General features: G+C 46.5%; 1 protein-coding gene across 3 annotated transcripts in view; it reads left to right on the forward strand.

The window, feature by feature from the left end:
- The window catches only part of nbeab (neurobeachin b), a 163397-nt gene that overhangs the window by 44399 nt on the left and 103237 nt on the right, over positions 1-15761 (forward strand). For all 3 annotated transcript variants that reach the window (XM_088427563.1, XM_088427565.1, XM_088427564.1), the window contains exons 14-27: positions 5128-5207; positions 5522-5584; positions 5927-6024; positions 6249-6341; positions 7755-7863; positions 7925-8006; positions 8351-8474; positions 9172-9364; positions 9610-10389; positions 12476-12693; positions 13027-13180; positions 14011-14185; positions 14906-15036; positions 15523-15603. In XM_088427563.1, the coding sequence (XP_088283689.1) occupies positions 5128-5207; positions 5522-5584; positions 5927-6024; positions 6249-6341; positions 7755-7863; positions 7925-8006; positions 8351-8474; positions 9172-9364; positions 9610-10389; positions 12476-12693; positions 13027-13180; positions 14011-14185; positions 14906-15036; positions 15523-15603 (2381 nt within the window). The remainder of the gene's footprint in view (positions 1-5127; positions 5208-5521; positions 5585-5926; positions 6025-6248; positions 6342-7754; positions 7864-7924; positions 8007-8350; positions 8475-9171; positions 9365-9609; positions 10390-12475; positions 12694-13026; positions 13181-14010; positions 14186-14905; positions 15037-15522; positions 15604-15761) is intronic.

Below are 15761 nucleotides of genomic sequence, written 5' to 3' on the forward strand. Positions count from 1 at the left end.
TACTAACATGTACAGATGGACCAGCGTGATTTTATTGATGTATTCAGCTTGCGTGCTAAGCTAAATAGAATTCATCCAGCCAGTCAGCTTGCTATCCAGCGAGCAAGCTAAGCTAACTAGCATCCATTCATCCGTCCTTCGAAACGAACACTCTAAATAGTCAATCATTCACCGGACGTATGTCGGAATTAAACGTTTTGAGCGCATTTGAACTCTCTTTGCAAACCAAAACAGCAGCCCGGGACCACCCGTGTATATGAACTGAAGGCTGACTTTAAGGAGGCTTGCTGTTTCTGAGTTAAAAAGCCACAGTGAAGTGATTGAAGTCAATTTCCAAGGCTGCTTGTCAGAGTGGCCACAGCGCCCTTGAAGTGTCACTTTCATTCACCGTTCCCATTCTCATTCTCCCTTTTTTTTTTTTTTATTAGCACCCTATCACACGATTTTTTTTTTTTTTCCCGCCTATCCCGCGGCCTGTCGTGATGTAATCTTCTCCCTGGTGGTGAAAACTTTCATCCTGATAGCGCAACACTTGTCACACCGTCAAGGCGTGACTTCTTCCATTGTTAGCGGCACGCTTCACCGCTAATTTCTCGGAATAAATCAGCGTGTGATGAAGATGGATTCCCACAGGCCGCGCCGGGGATTAGTCAAGGCCTATATTGCTTTAATTGATTCCCCGCTAATAATGAGGGCGACCTTTTTCGCTTCGGGTTAGCCGGGTTATGCTAACGCCGCACTCGCTGCTTTACAAATGAGCTTTTTTGCTTTAATCATGCCGTACAAAAGGAAACTTGCCCGATTGAAGCTCCTAACATTCAAATACGTTTTTAGGACCGTAGATGATTCGTAAGTGCTGCGGGACGATACGTTGGTGGCTTACGATTTTGCCAATGGCTCAAGACCTTTTTTAATTGTAATGAATGTTCAGCAAATATCATGTCAACTGACTGTTGGCCAGTGTTACAGAATTTTTAAACAATATCAGAGGTAGAAAGAAACAAGGTTTACTTTCATAAACCCACTAAAACAAAAGAGTTTACGAGAATATGATTGTGTACTCTCCGCGCGCTCGGTGTGGCACACACGTTAGCAACGTGCCCCCATTCCAGCCAATCAGAGCTAGCTAGTCTCATCCAGTGATAATTCGACTTCCGAGACTTGGGTGCGACTTGTGAGAATGAAGTCAAAAATTCTCAGACCAAATCAAGAAATCTTTGATGAAAGTGAGAATCCTGCCAATGTTTTTATCCCTACCTCGTCCAATTGAGCGCGAGCTAAGCACGACGGCGAGCGCGCGGGTCCGACGCAAAGTCTCCTTGCGCTCGATCGGTTTTCCACTCTTCCGCTCCGTAATGACGCCTCTTGCTCGTCGACTCGGTATCGCAGAAAAGACGGCGCCGGGCTCCGATGGGAATCGCGAAAGGGCTGGCTTTTGTTCTTGCGGGTCAATCCGGGCGCCATTAATCCCGGGCTTGATTTGGCGGCTCCGTCATTGTCGACTGAGAAATGAGCAAACAAAGGCGCTTATAAAAAGGGAGCGCAGCAGGTAATGAAGTGTTCAATTTTGGCGGACGCGGGGAGGACGTCCAAGCGGCCCGGGCTTTTTTTTAATAGCCGAGCCTTTCAAATTAAAGCCGTATATCATCGGCCATCTTCCGCGCTCGCGCTCGGGCCTCTCCGACTTCCAGTCCGTCTCAATCAATGGCGTTGTCTCTTTGCGCCGCTCGCCGGGTAATAAGCAATGAAAAGCCGCTATGCCCGCCTCCCCGCTCGCCACTTTGCTGCCTCCGAGTGCTAATGTGGCTTGAAGCCTGCCGCTTGAAATTAGGCCCCATCTGACGGATCGCCCACACCTACAGATTGCGCCGCTTTTTCAAAAGCGCGCTCGCCTGACAGTATTTACGCCTCCGAAGTTCCGTGGAGCACACCTAAAAGAGTGAAGTGATATCGTTTTGTTGACTCGAGGACCTACGATATGTTTTGTTTACGTTCGCGTTCTGTTTGCGAGGGCGAGTAAATGATTTGCTCGGGAATTACAATTACAAGTGATGTATGGCTTTCTTCCTCAAAGTGAGCAACGCTGACATCTAACGGTCACACTTTATCACTACACTGCTCAGTCGGCTTCATTTTTAAGCACCCTTGACGAGTGCTTATTTTAATATTAAGGATTATGTTAAAATAAGCACTAGTCAAGGGTGTCAGATACCTTTGATTAAAAAAGAAACATATTTGACGAGAGTTCTCGTCATTGGCACACAACGTAAGTATTTTAAATGACGTAATGATCATTCACAGCAGTGAGTTAGCATGCTGCAAGAAAGTGATTTTTTTAAAATTAATAATTATTATAAATTGTTATTCGTGATGTGTTTTGACAAAACCAGGTGTATGTCAGCTATATTAGTTTTGAAAACAACCTCCTGAAGCCTTGTGCGGTATTTCGTCCAATTCTTCGATCTTTACATCAAAGAAATTTCACATCAAAGAGAAAGCATTGGAAGTAGACACTAGGGAGTTGAAATTTCACCTCGATGGTGAGAAGGTGTCAAATTTCAACATGGCACGGCCACAAGCAAGAATGTTCCTTACCTTGACGCAGATCATCATGTCATCCGAACATCAGCGAATAATCCGAATGGAATTCATCATCACTTCCTGGATTTTCTTTGAGTTTACGGGCCTCCAGTCATAAGAAATGCACATCTAAATTGTATGACATCGGCGAGTCGTTCGAATAAAGTATTTTTTTTCTCAACAAAAAATTTGAAGTGCCTTTCGAGTAAACTAAAATCGTAAACTAAAATCAACGAACAACGTTTGGACTGCTCCTAAACACATTCATGTCCACTTTTTGCAAGTCCCTTCAAAAGCTTGCGGACGGTGCAGTCCACGCAGTCGCGACATAACGAGCATCCGTCGCCGAGCCGAGGAGACGACTGCATTAATCACGCGGAAATAAATCATTTTTCAATAAACTCGGCGTGCCCTTGGGCGAGTCCGGGAGCGCCGCGGGGAGAAACAAGTGCTGTTGAACATAATTGCTCGCAAGAAACTCGGACGCATCGGCGGGCCGCTAATAACGCTCTTATCGGCTCTACCCTGGCAGGCACTCGTCTCGCCGCCCGGCTTTTTTTTTTACCCCTCTCGATTAATCACCGTGGAGATCGGTAACTGTTAGCCCGGCCCCCGGGGAGCCTCGTCATTGATTAGCGTTTGTTTGCGCCGCGGTCCTCGGCTTTCTCGCGACAGGAACGGCCGAGCCTGACGGGCCTTGCTTGCGGTAAGAAATTGAAAATTACAAGTATTGAAAATTGCCGTTTATTTCGTGAAATTTAAAGAAGAATGCTGTATTGGTATATATATTTCTGAATAGAAAAATTGCCATTAATTTCATGAAGTATTTGGAATAGGTAAGTCTTTCTTTATTCTGTATTTCATGCTCTAAAATAGTGAATTTCGAAGAAAATGAAAGCGACACTGCTTTGTTCTCTTCGACATGGTTTCTTCCCTGTAAAAAGTTGGCCCATCCCATTGGCCCAGACCCATACATCGTATTAAGGCGCACCGCATTATAAGGCGCGTAGAATAGAAGCTACAGTAGTGGCTGGGCTTGTATTTTGTCCGCTTGCTTTTTGACACTCCAGTTTCCTCCTTCCTGTATGGAGTTTGCATGTTCTTCCCATGCCTGCGTGGGTTTGCTCCGGACCCTTTGGTTTCCTCCAGCCTTCCTGTGGGGACTTTGCATGTTGTCCCCATGCCTGTGCGGGTTTTCTCCGGCCACTCCGTTTCCTGCGGCCTTCCTATGTGGACTTTGCTTGTTCTCCCCATGCCTGTGTGGATATTCTATGGACAGTGCAGTTTTGGCCCACATTTCCTCAAAACATGCATGGAATAAATATCGCGGAGTTAAATTGTTGTTTTGGGTGTTTTCTTAATGAGCACACCGGAATGGCATTTAGCTCCGGTAAGGCCTCGTCCAAATGCCTTCATGTTTTCATTAACATTCATGCGTTATTCACCAAGAAATTGCCGGAAATGCCAAATGGCGCTTTAATAATTAATATGGAAATCTTTTTCCGGGCCGCTTTGGACAAAGCTCAGCGGCGGGCGGGACAATTCGGTCGGTACCACCTGAGGGGTTAATGGCGCGCGGCCCCACTGAGATGGGCAGGTGTGACCTCGGCTGCCTGCGACGCAACATTTTCACGGCGCAGCCATCCGTTTTCTGGGAACGTCGCCCTGCCGATAAACCTTTTTTTCATTAAAAAAAAAAAAACAACTGCTCAGTCGGTGAACTTATTTGTTGTTGTTTTTTTTCAATGGCTTGCATTAGAAGAGCAAATGAGCCTTTATGAGGATTGCTTTTGCTTCGTGACTTCTTCCTTTGTTTTCATAGTCAAGGATGTTTTGGATGTGCGTTCAGGAGATTGTTTTTGCCCCCCTCCCCGCAAGAAAGGTAAACTCTCCTGGTCAAGGGGAAGCCGAGCGAGGAAATACGTGGGGCTTTTCTTGCAAATGCCAGGCATGCATGCCTGGCTCATTATGGCCACTTCAAACGCTAACTCCACATCATTAAAAGCGACCAAGAGTAAAATAAGGAAGAACAACGTAAACAAGCGGGCGCCTCTGCCCGTCATGTGCGTGTCCCACAGCTTCACCCCCCCCAACACTCTCTCTCTCTCTCTCGCCCTCCCTTGTTTGTTTCATCTCTTTCTCCCACTCTCACTTTCTCGCTCTCATTTCTTTCCCTCTCGTTGCTTTTCTCTCTCTCTCTCTTTTTCTCTCTCTCTCATTTCTCTGTCTCTCTTTTGTTCATTTTTTTTCTTTCTCCTTTTTTCTCATTTTATTTCTCCCTGCCTCTCTCTTTTCCTCTCTCTCTTACTCTCTCTCTTGTTCTTTCTCGCTTCACTTTCCCTCTGCCTCTCATTCTCTCTCATGCACTCGTTTTTTCTCTCTCTCCCTTTTTCTCTCCTGCTCTTACTTTTTTCTGTCTCCCTCTCTCTCTTTCCTTCTTTCTCTCTCTCTCTCTCTCTCTCCCACTTTCACTTGTTTTTTCTCTCCCTCTCATTCTCTCTCTCTCTCTTTCTCTTTCTCCCTCTCTCCCCCGCTCTCTCTCTACAGATGGTCCAAGGCCGAGCCAGAAAGAAATCATCTCTCTGCGCGCCTTCATCCTTCTCTTTCTCAAACAACTCCTCTTGAAGGTATCTCCCGGCCGTCTTATCCTTAAAGGCGACTGATTTTTCATCTCAGTGCCAAGATCTTGCTTCCAAATAGAAGCGTATTTTGTCATGGTGTGTATTTTTGTTTTCTATGTTTTATTCAATGCGGCAGCCTCGGTAAAGCTGGAGAACGTAGTCATGAAGCTGCGAGCAAGATTTGAACGTAGTTGTTCATGATGGGAACCGTATAATGTATGAGTAAAGAGAAAAAAAATGCTTTTGAGAGTGAGGGTAAAACGGTACGACATCCATCTTCATAGATTCAATGTTCCATCGACAATTTTTTAAAATTTCAGGACCAAGGTGTGAAGGAGGACGAGCTCCAGAGCATCCTCAACTATTTGTTAACGATGCATGAGGTACATTACCCTGTCACGCCTGTACCAGTTAATACCTACAATCAAATTAAAGTGTAATTAAAAAAAACATTTACATTTGCTGATGATGACGGTAATGTAGAGATGCTAATTTGTAGCAAACGTATACAAATATACACAAGCATACATTTTCAACACAGTCGCAAACATATGTTCACATACACACAGATTTTTAGGGGGAGCCAACAAGGGCTTTCAAGCATATTAGCACAGACATGCCACGGACACATTTTTCACAAATATTTTCTACAAATGGGCAGAGACTAAAATCGAGGCAATTTCATGATCAAAAGCTCATTTTTTGGCATTGGCTTTCGCCTGCAGGACGAGAACCTCCACGATGTGTTGCAGCTGCTGGTGGCCCTCATGTCGGAGCACCCGGCCTCCATGATCCCCGCTTTCGACCAGAGGAACGGAATACGGTGATTCTTAGACCGCCGCAATATTACCTCTCGGGCGGGACGTATGCATAATTCCGTTGCAAATAAGGGGAAACCTAATTAGCGCGCACATTTGAGGATAAGGGGGCGCTCGCTCACCGTGAGAAACATACCTGCTGTTGCTCTGCTCTTATTATGACACTTGGGGTGTTATTAGCAAAGGAAGTCAAAGCTTTCGTATTTTTTGTCTCGCGCGTGTGCGGCAGGGTCATCTACAAACTCCTGGCATCCAAGAGCGAAAGCATTCAAGTGCAGTCCCTAAAAGTGCTCGCCTACTTCCTCAAACATTTGGGGCACAAGTAAGGGATCTTCTACGTTCAAATGTATATGTGTGTTCATTCAAAGGTACAGATTCCCAAATATAAGGCGCGCCTATGGATAGGATGCACCATTGATTTGGGGGTCAAAAAGACGCACGACACTCTGGCAACAAAACACAATCTCATCTTACTAAAACCTTCATATTTTTTCGTTTTCATATCTGTAACTTTTATGTTTTATATGTCCTCCGCTTACTCCCCCTCTTCTGAGACTTCAAAAAAAAAAAAAGACTTGGCTCGTAATAGAATTTTGCCATGACAGGCCCTTTCCAAATTCCATCGGCAGGAAAACGCTTGAGTCAAACTTGCTGCTGAGCCCCGCGGGACGGGATCCCGTTTGGGTTCCTTTTTTTATTTCTGCTTAGCTTCAAGATGAAAGGCAAACTCCTTTGTCAGGGAAGACTTTCCTCATTGCTGAAATCCCGCGGCGGTAATCGGACCGGGATCCTTGACGGAGGCGTCGGGGCGCGTCGGCTCGGTCGACCCGGCTCGGCTCCAGCCTCTGTCGCCGAAGCCGTTTGTCAGCGGCGGACCCGTTTACCTCCTCCGCGCCTCGCTTCCATCTTGATTCCCCCGCAGGGGACGGGTTGGCTTGTGTGATGGCGAGCGCCTCCCCTCCCCGCCCGCCCGCCCCCCGCCCGCTCCGTTTATGACGGCGGGCGCTTGCTGACACGGCTCCCGCCGGGCTCTTAACAAGACGCTTTGCCGCAAAAGCCCCGCTGAGTGTTTTTGCCACCTGTTTGGACCAAAGGCAGTCTCTGCGTTTACTACCGGCAACGTCGATGTGGAATTTATTGTTCAATTGCGTAATCCCGCCACTATCACATCAGAATTATGGAAACAATCAGAGGAGACTGACGGCTGGTCCGTCAATCCGTCACTTACGGATGACCGTTTTGCCGATGAACGAACTAAACCGTAGGTGTCCAACTCAAGTCCTGGAGAGCCGGTATCCTGCATGTTTTCCATGCTTCTCTCTCAAACTTGCCTGATTTCAATGATTAGGATCATCTTTCAAGCTGCAGCAAAGCTCGCTGAGTATTAATCATTTGAATCGGGTGATTTGGTGGAAGAAATCTGGAAAACATGCAGGACACCGGCCCTCCAGGACCATATTTTGGACGCACGTGAACTAAACGTTGACGGAATGTGTGTTTTCATCCGCTATTGTTTTTGTCTCTCACCGGTAGAGTTGGGAAGCCCACCGTGGACCAACCGATGCACGCCACGCCAGCAAATTACAAACCTATTAAAAAAAATGAACATTGATGGCTTTTCATCCGTAATGGGAAGTCTGTTGAAGTCCGACGCACTGTCACTTATGGACTTCTCTTTTCACGGGTTACGTACATCTCAGCCTTGACATCTCACAATTGTTTTGCACCCGTGCAGGAGGAAGGTGGAGATCATGCACACCCAAAGTCTGTTCACCCTCCTCGGCGAAAAGCTCCTGCTGCATGCCGGCGCCATGACCATCACCACCTACAACGCGCTCTACGAGGTAAGTTTTGGAATAGGCGGAATCGGCAGACCGGCTTCAGCTTCTTCTTCTGCCGCTTCAGATCCTGACGGAGCAGGCGTGCACGCAGGTGGTCCACAAACCGCACGCCGAGCCCGACTCCGCCGTCAAGATTCAGAACCCGAGTAAGGCTCGGAAAACGGCACATCACCAAATGATCTGGAATGTTAAAACCATCACTTACATGGTTTTTTTTAATGAACTCAATGTCAAATACTTATTTTTAATTGTTTTTTTTTTTACATTTCAGGCATTCAATCTCTAGTACCGATTTATATACTGTACACACACTTAAAAGAAATGAAAGTAAGGAAAATGCATGAAAAATAGTGACTTAAACTTGATATATACCTACATATATACAGTATATATATATTTTTTTGGGTTGTATTTTTTTCGATTTGCTGCAATTGCTGGAGGTCTGAAGTGTTGTCTCTCTTCTTGCGTGTTTGTCTTCTCTCTAACACAGTGATCCTCAAAGTGATAGCGACCCTATTAAAGAACTCGGCCCCCAGCGCCGAGCTGATGGAAATTCGCCGCCTCTTCCTCTCCGACATGATCAAACTATTCAGCAGCAGCCGGGAGAACAGACGGTAAGCGGGAGAGCCAATTGGCGCACCGGCACGCGCTGTCAATTATCTTCCTGATCGCAAATGGGCTCACATTGATGCCTAATCATCCTCGGCACGCCTCTTTTTGTAAACGCGCGTGGCAAGTCCTGCGTTTGTTTTGTTCTTCCTGACTGAAGAGGCATGTGTCTCTCTCGGGGCAAAAATGTTACTTTCTTATACAACACGCAACATAACAGTGCGTCAGAATGTGGCAAGCTGCCGCTAACTCTCCCCGAGTCTGCAGCACCAAGCCCCACCCACAGCTACAATACCATACAGAACTTCTTAAGGGGCCCGTCTTCGCCCGTGTTGTTCAGTCTCGTTACCGTAGTCGGGAGACACAGGGGATTCTCTCTCCAGGGCTGAAGTTGCCCTCGGGGTAGCGGTCGTCGCACGTCCACCATAATGAAGCCTGTAACCACGGGGAGCCGCCGTTCGCAATGGCGCAGTCGCTCAGTTTCAATTCATTTTAGTATATTTTCAATGCCGCTTCAACACCACTGCAATTCTCTTTGTTCTCCGGCATGCACGCCTCATGTGCGTCCACCTCACCCCTACCCCCCTCTTCCCTACCCGTATGTCCCCGCTCAGCTTCCCCCTTACTGAAGATCCCAGCCAATAAAAATACATGCACTCCATACAAGTGTTGCAAATGCGAAGCGGTCGTCCCTTTTTGCAGATGTCTGCTCCAGTGCTCGGTGTGGCAGGACTGGATGTTTTCCCTGGGCTACATCAAGCCTAAAAGCCCCGACGAGCACAAGATCAGCGAGATGGTCTACAACATCTTCCGGATCCTGCTCTACCACGCCATCAAGCACGAGTGGGGCGGCTGGCGCGTCTGGGTGGACACGCTCTCTATTGCCCACTCCAAGGTGACTCCATTACACACCCGCGCTGTATTTAGGGCAGTCATTCATCTTCCAATTGATTTGCTCCGAATTTAAAAAGAAACATGTCGTGGCATTGAGAAATATTCAGCTAACTTTTCTGCAGAAACCAATTAAAAATCTCACATAGCTACGGAAGTTCCTTCGCATACCTGCAGGGGTCCTCGTACCCCCAATTGAGAACAGGTGAATTGGAAAATGGCTCACTTTGGGGGTGAACTGCCTGGCAGGTCACGTACGAGGCGCACAAGGAGTACCTGGCCAAGATGTACGAGGAATACCAGCGCCAAGAAGAGGAAAACATCAAGAAAGGGAAGAAAGGCTCGGTCAGCACCATCTCGGGTCTGTCGGCGCCGGCCGCCGGCATGACGGGCTCGGCGGAGATCGGAGAAATGGACGCCAGCTCCCGGTCGCCGGGCAGCGACGACGCGGACTCGCGCAGCCCGCTCGCCGACAGGCAGAACCGGGAGGCGGCCGACGGCGGCGGAGCGGAGGTCCAGCACCTCCTGGTGGACATCAAAGCGGAGAAGGTGGAGGCCACGGAGGTGAAGATGGACGACATGGACGCGCTGATGGAAATGGACTCTCTGCTGGACGACGTTTACGGCGCCGCCCTGCTGCCAACGAGCGGCGCGGCGGCCCAGCAGATCTCGGCTCCTCTCATCTCGCTGGACGACGACAAAGGCGCCGTCCCTCAGGGCAACGCTTTCCTGTTCCACCCGGTTGAGGACGCCTTGTTACCCGACTTGAATCCGCCACGTCCTTCGCAAGCTGCCCCTGGTGAAGATTTGCGCCTCCTGGTCACTTGCGACTTTGCCTCCTTACCCGGCATCCTGGAAAAGGACGACGTTGAACTCCGGGGTATCCGCGCGCTTCGTGAAGCCGGCCAAGAAAGCGTTGCGGCGCCCCCTGAAGACGACATCTCTTGGAGCGGGGGTGACAAGCCCTCAGAGGCCGAGAAAGTGGAGGACAGCAAGGAGATGAAGATTCAGACCACAGCGACTACACAGGTCAGATTTGATGAAAATGCGTATGCTGCTGCTGTTGCAAAACGTTTTTTTAGGAGTCCAGAAATGAAATACCAGGTATCTATTTACATATATTATTTTTCATTTTTTGTGTTGGGCTTGAGGAGGGTCTAAAATAGGCTGGTACTGAATGAGGTAATAGCAACAGCCATGCAAATGATCATTCCATGCCACGGGAAAGCTAATTCGCATGCTAAGCTAACTAGTGTAACTAACACGTCTCAATGGACTGAAGATTCATTCGTAGAAGCGGGGAGCTGGGACGCTCGGATAATTTTCAGATTTGGGATCCAGAAGTTGTACGCTAAATTTGTAGATACTGACATTTCAATCCCAAATATGTCATTTTACATCCAGACATTCGGAAGTAGAGATCCCAAAACGTCCGTTTTGTCTCATAGCCAGATTTGGAGCCCTCCCGTACCCTTTCAAAGACCCGAGTGCCGTGAACCTCTCCAAAAACATAGTCGAGTTCCTAAAGATGGTGATGAACCAACGGAAACCCCACCAACACAAAACAAGTGCAAGATATGGACTACCAAAACGTCAGAAAAGCATCATAAATACACGAATGGAACTTAAAAAGAAGGAAATTGAAGAGGTGTCAGAGTCTGTGTTCTGGAGATTTGTGTGAAATGACCCCGACCTTTCCGCAGTTTCAAACTCAGTTGCTCTCTACTGTGAGGCAGACGCGCAAACCACTAGGGCACTCTACTGCCCTCATGAAAAGCAGGGCAGATAACGACGAGATGGATTTTGGATCAAGTGTGTTCACGAGGCTGCCGCCGATGCTTCTTAAAAGGCTTTTGGCGGCGTCTTGCTGACTCGTTCATTTCATGCTGATCGCTCGCGCTGAGGTGTTGTTATTGTTGTCATTTGTTATCGAGCCGCCGAGGAGGGAGGTCGTCCGAGGTCTGCTTTCGCGCCTTCCTTGTGAATGAACTCAGCGCTGAGTCGTTTCTCATCAAGCGCGCGCCCTAACTTCTGACGCCAGGAATTGGGCTTTAATGCTTTCCCCGTCTGCTCGCGGACCGCAAGTTCTGTGTTTGAATCTCGGCTTTGTCGCCTCTGCGTTGAGTTTGATTGTTCTCCTGGTGGTTTCCTCCCACCTTCCTGTTACCCACAGTATAAATGAGGCCACTTTTAGGAAGAAGAAAACTGATTACAAATATTATGTTGTGCGTATAGCTATCATTGAGCTGTCTTTACATCTGTTCAGGATGCTAATCAAACTAGCATCCATGCAGCATGCTAAGCTAACTAGCATCCATCATGTGTCCATCTAACCTTGGTGTACGAGTATGCTAAGAAACTTAGCATTCATCCAACAATCAATCTATCATTCAAAATACCAATCCATTCATAAAAACAGCTTAGCTAGCATCCGTCAACTGGCCACTAACCTGCCAAGCTAGCGAGCATGCGTTCATCCTTCTAACCAGAGAGTATATTGTAAAAAAATTGCATCCATCAGTTTATCATGTATAATCCAAATCTATCTTCCAACCAGTTAGCATGCTAAGATGACCGGGATCCATCAACTCATCGAAACAGCTTAAAAAGAGTATCCATCCATCCATAATCATTATAATTTATCTGTCTACCATCTAGCATGCTAAGCTAACTAGAATCCATCCATATTTCCATTCTCAACTAAAATAAGTGGCAAGGGTGCACGCTTGACATGGCAATCACAGTTTCATCGAACAATATTGTAATCCCAAATATCTATTAGCATCAGCTAAAATAGTAGAGGGAAAAATATTTTTACAGCCTTCTTTTCATACAAACATTTTTCCATGAAAATAAAGTTTTGGAATGACTTATTGCATTGAATGATTTTTTTTTTTAATTTAGAGTAAAAATTGCTAAGTGAATGTGCTAGCGTCACTGTTTTTAATTTAGCCATCTTAATGCAGCCTTAACCTTGCCTTCGCCCCCTAGTGGTTGCCCGACTACTATTTGAGAAAGCACTTGACGTAGCAGAGCCCACATTTCAAACGTATATATTGCCAACGTCACGCTAGTTTATTTTTCTTTGTATTACAAAATGTCTCCTTTACTTCAGAGGGGGCGCCTCGGCGGTGCGACAGACAGCACCGACTTCCTGGCCGGCGCCGCCTGCGCGGAGGAGGACGACGACGAGCAGCGGCAGCGGCGCCAGTTCAGCCCGGGCCCTCGCACCACCATGTTTCGCATCCCCGAGTTCAAGTGGTCGGACCTGCACCAGAGGCTGCTGGCCGACCTGCTCTTTGCCCTGGAGAGCGACGTGCACGTCTGGAGGAGGCGCGCGCTCGCACGCGTTTGAACGCCTGCACTTGAGAGGACCTCCCTTCACATCATGCGTTTCCTAGCCCCTAACCTTCACCTTCTGAAATGTTTGCTTAACCCTTATCTTAACATCAACCCTGACCCAAATCAAACCTTGACCAAAGTCTTGACCCTCAAAAAGAGGTCTGAGCAAGTGAGGACCGACCTAAATGTCCTCGATTCTCCAAAATGTCCTCGCGATGTTGGTAGAAACCGCAAAAGGGTCCCCACAAGTACAGCCGCACAGGAACATACACACGTTTACCCAGAGGGGTGAAAATAATCCATCTCCGTTTGGCTCTCTCACAGCCATTCCAGCAAGTCCGTCATGGACTTTGTCAACAGCAGCGAGAACATCATCTTCGTTCACAACACCATCCACCTCATGTCGCAGATGGTGGACAACCTGATCGTGGCCTGCGGCGGCATCCTGCCGCTGCTCTCCGCCGCCACCTCGCCTTCTGTGAGTTCTCACCCTTGACGCTAGCGGCCTCTGCTGGCCGTTTGCCGCACAACTACATTCTTTTATTGCATATAGGCTTCTGTGGCAAAATGCTCGGTAATCACTGCTTTGGACTGTGTGTCACACATTTTAAAATTATTTTAATATCTTGCCAACCAGAAGAAGTTTCAGAACTGATATCTTCGTACTTGTGCAGTATTTGGACCCTTTTGGAGCCATTTTCTTCCACCATTCTGGCAGTATTTCGGCCAAGAGATGGCACACTTCTGCTGGTCTTACGATAACTAAGTGACTTTGACATGTTGCCAACATCTGGGTGAAATTTCACACTATTCAATTACTTTCCTCATTAATTAATTGAGTGCTTCTCATTTTTAGACCTTCCTTTAGGAAACTCTATGGGACGACTATAAATAAGCTAATTATCTATTTAAAAAATGTGTATAAGTACACCTAAAACATTCACATTAAAAAAGAAAGACGCAATATAAATCGATTTCTAATTATCTATTAAAAAATTGTATAAGTACACCTAAAACTTTCACATTAAAAAAAGAAAGAAGCAATATAAATCGATTTCCAGAAACTGTTAACTACTACTTTTTACGGCGTTTCTACAGGTTAGTCTAAAACTGAAAAAAAAGAGCATCAAAGTCCCAGGGAAAAAAAAAAAAAAGAAAGAAATCCCAATTCTTCTTTTATTGCAGTTACACGTCCCCATCCACTCTTTGGAATTTCCACCAACAACCCGGCTGAAATATAACATGCCTCATGCAAAAACACAATGTCAATTTTTCCCAAAGTAGCGTTTTGTCTGGCTTCCTATCAAGGTGGAGAACATCGAGGCGACGCAAGGGATGTCCTCGGAGAGCGCCATCACCTTCCTGTCGCGCCTGATGGTGATGGTGGACGTGCTGGTCTTCTCCAGCTCGCTCAACTTCAGCGAGATCGAGGCGGAGAAGAACATGTCGTCCGGCGGACTCATGCGTCAGTGCCTCAGGCTAGGTAAAGAAAGAAAATCGAAACTCTTCCCACTCGTGCCCTGCAACCAGTTCAGGGTGTCCCCCGTAAGTAATTGATTACTTTAGCATGTAGCACTTCAAGTTATCAACTACTTCAGTACTTCAATTACTTTAGGTACTTCATAGATACTTTGTTCCTACGATATTGATTTCTTGAATGTGCAAAAGTAATCGACTGCTTTATATATGGGTTCGCTTACCTTAATAATCAATGATTTAAGGTACTCTTTAGGTCTTTTAGTACTCAATGTAATACCTTGTTTTAATTGATGACTTCAATACTTAAATACCTTGATTAATTGATTAGTACTATATTCATTTAGTACAAGCCATTTTTAGACATTCTTATATGAGTAAGTACCTGGGATTGAGTGTCTGGTTTTAAAAAAAAGAAACTTTAAAATACGTCTGTGGGATTGGATGGGTTAAAGGCAGAGTGCAGTATCTCAATTACTCTGTGTGACTTGTAAAATGGATTTGTTAGCCCTGTTGCAATCGTTTTATATTTCATTTGAATTAAATTTGTTTCGTTTGCTCGTTTCACTCCCGTTTTCTCCCACTAGAGGTCGGTAAAGCACTCATATCGTTTGTGGTTAGTAGCATTTTCATTACAACTAAAGAGATTACGTGTTTGTGCGTGCGCGCGCGTACGCGTGTTTGAATGTGTTTGAATGTGTGTTTGTGTGTTTTTGAACGCGTGTAGTGTGCTGCATGGCGGTGAGGAGCTGTCTGGAGTGCAGGCAGAGGCACGCCGATGGCGGCAATATGCCATCCGCTCCCGACAATAACAGCAAGTGCCAGGAAATGCTGCCAAATGCTGCGACTCCCGGCAAGGTACGACACGATTAGTTTGTCAAACTAAAAAAAAACACACACACACACACACACACACACACACACACACACACAACACTGTTGTGTCATGTTTCACTCTCTGTGCTGGTACAACTAGTACTTTAGCAAAATACATTTTCCTCAAAATGGCAATGAAGAACGATTTATAGATAGAGCTCCACATCCCAGTACAGCATTTTTCTTTAAAATTGCGTAAAAATAATTTTCCATTGTAATTTCGGGATTATTAATTTAAAACCCTCACAAGGGTGAAACTCGTCGAGACAATGCCTGAGATCAAAAGATGTGTCAATCCTTATTCAAACTACAAACATTTTTGACCAACTGAACCGTTTGATGCTGAAAAAAAATATTGACTAAATAACAATAAATGTAAAGTGATCTGGAACCTTAACGGCAGCAATGTATTGCATGCCAATCCCCCAAAAGTTACAATGTGTTTTTTTCCAAATCGTCCCTCTTTAGCCGTCCCCCATCAAGGATCCTGACGGTCTCCTGCAGGACGTGGACATCAACCGCCTGCGCGCCGTGGTCTTCCGTGATGTGGTGAGTCTCAAAGGCAACTGCTTGCCTGCGATTGGCTGCCGACCAGTCAAGGGTGTTGTCCAGTCCCTGTAATCCCCAACAGGGTAAAGTGCACAAAAGTGTCCAAAAATCACAGGGATGCTTTTGCGATTAAGAGGGGGAAAAAAAGCGACCGCGCC

The sequence above is a fragment of the Hippichthys cyanospilos genome, chromosome 11, assembly GCF_059441005.1.
Source record: "Hippichthys cyanospilos isolate Australia breed blue-spotted pipefish chromosome 11, RoL_Hcya_1.0, whole genome shotgun sequence".
In the NCBI taxonomy this organism is placed as follows: Eukaryota; Metazoa; Chordata; class Actinopteri; order Syngnathiformes; family Syngnathidae; genus Hippichthys; species Hippichthys cyanospilos.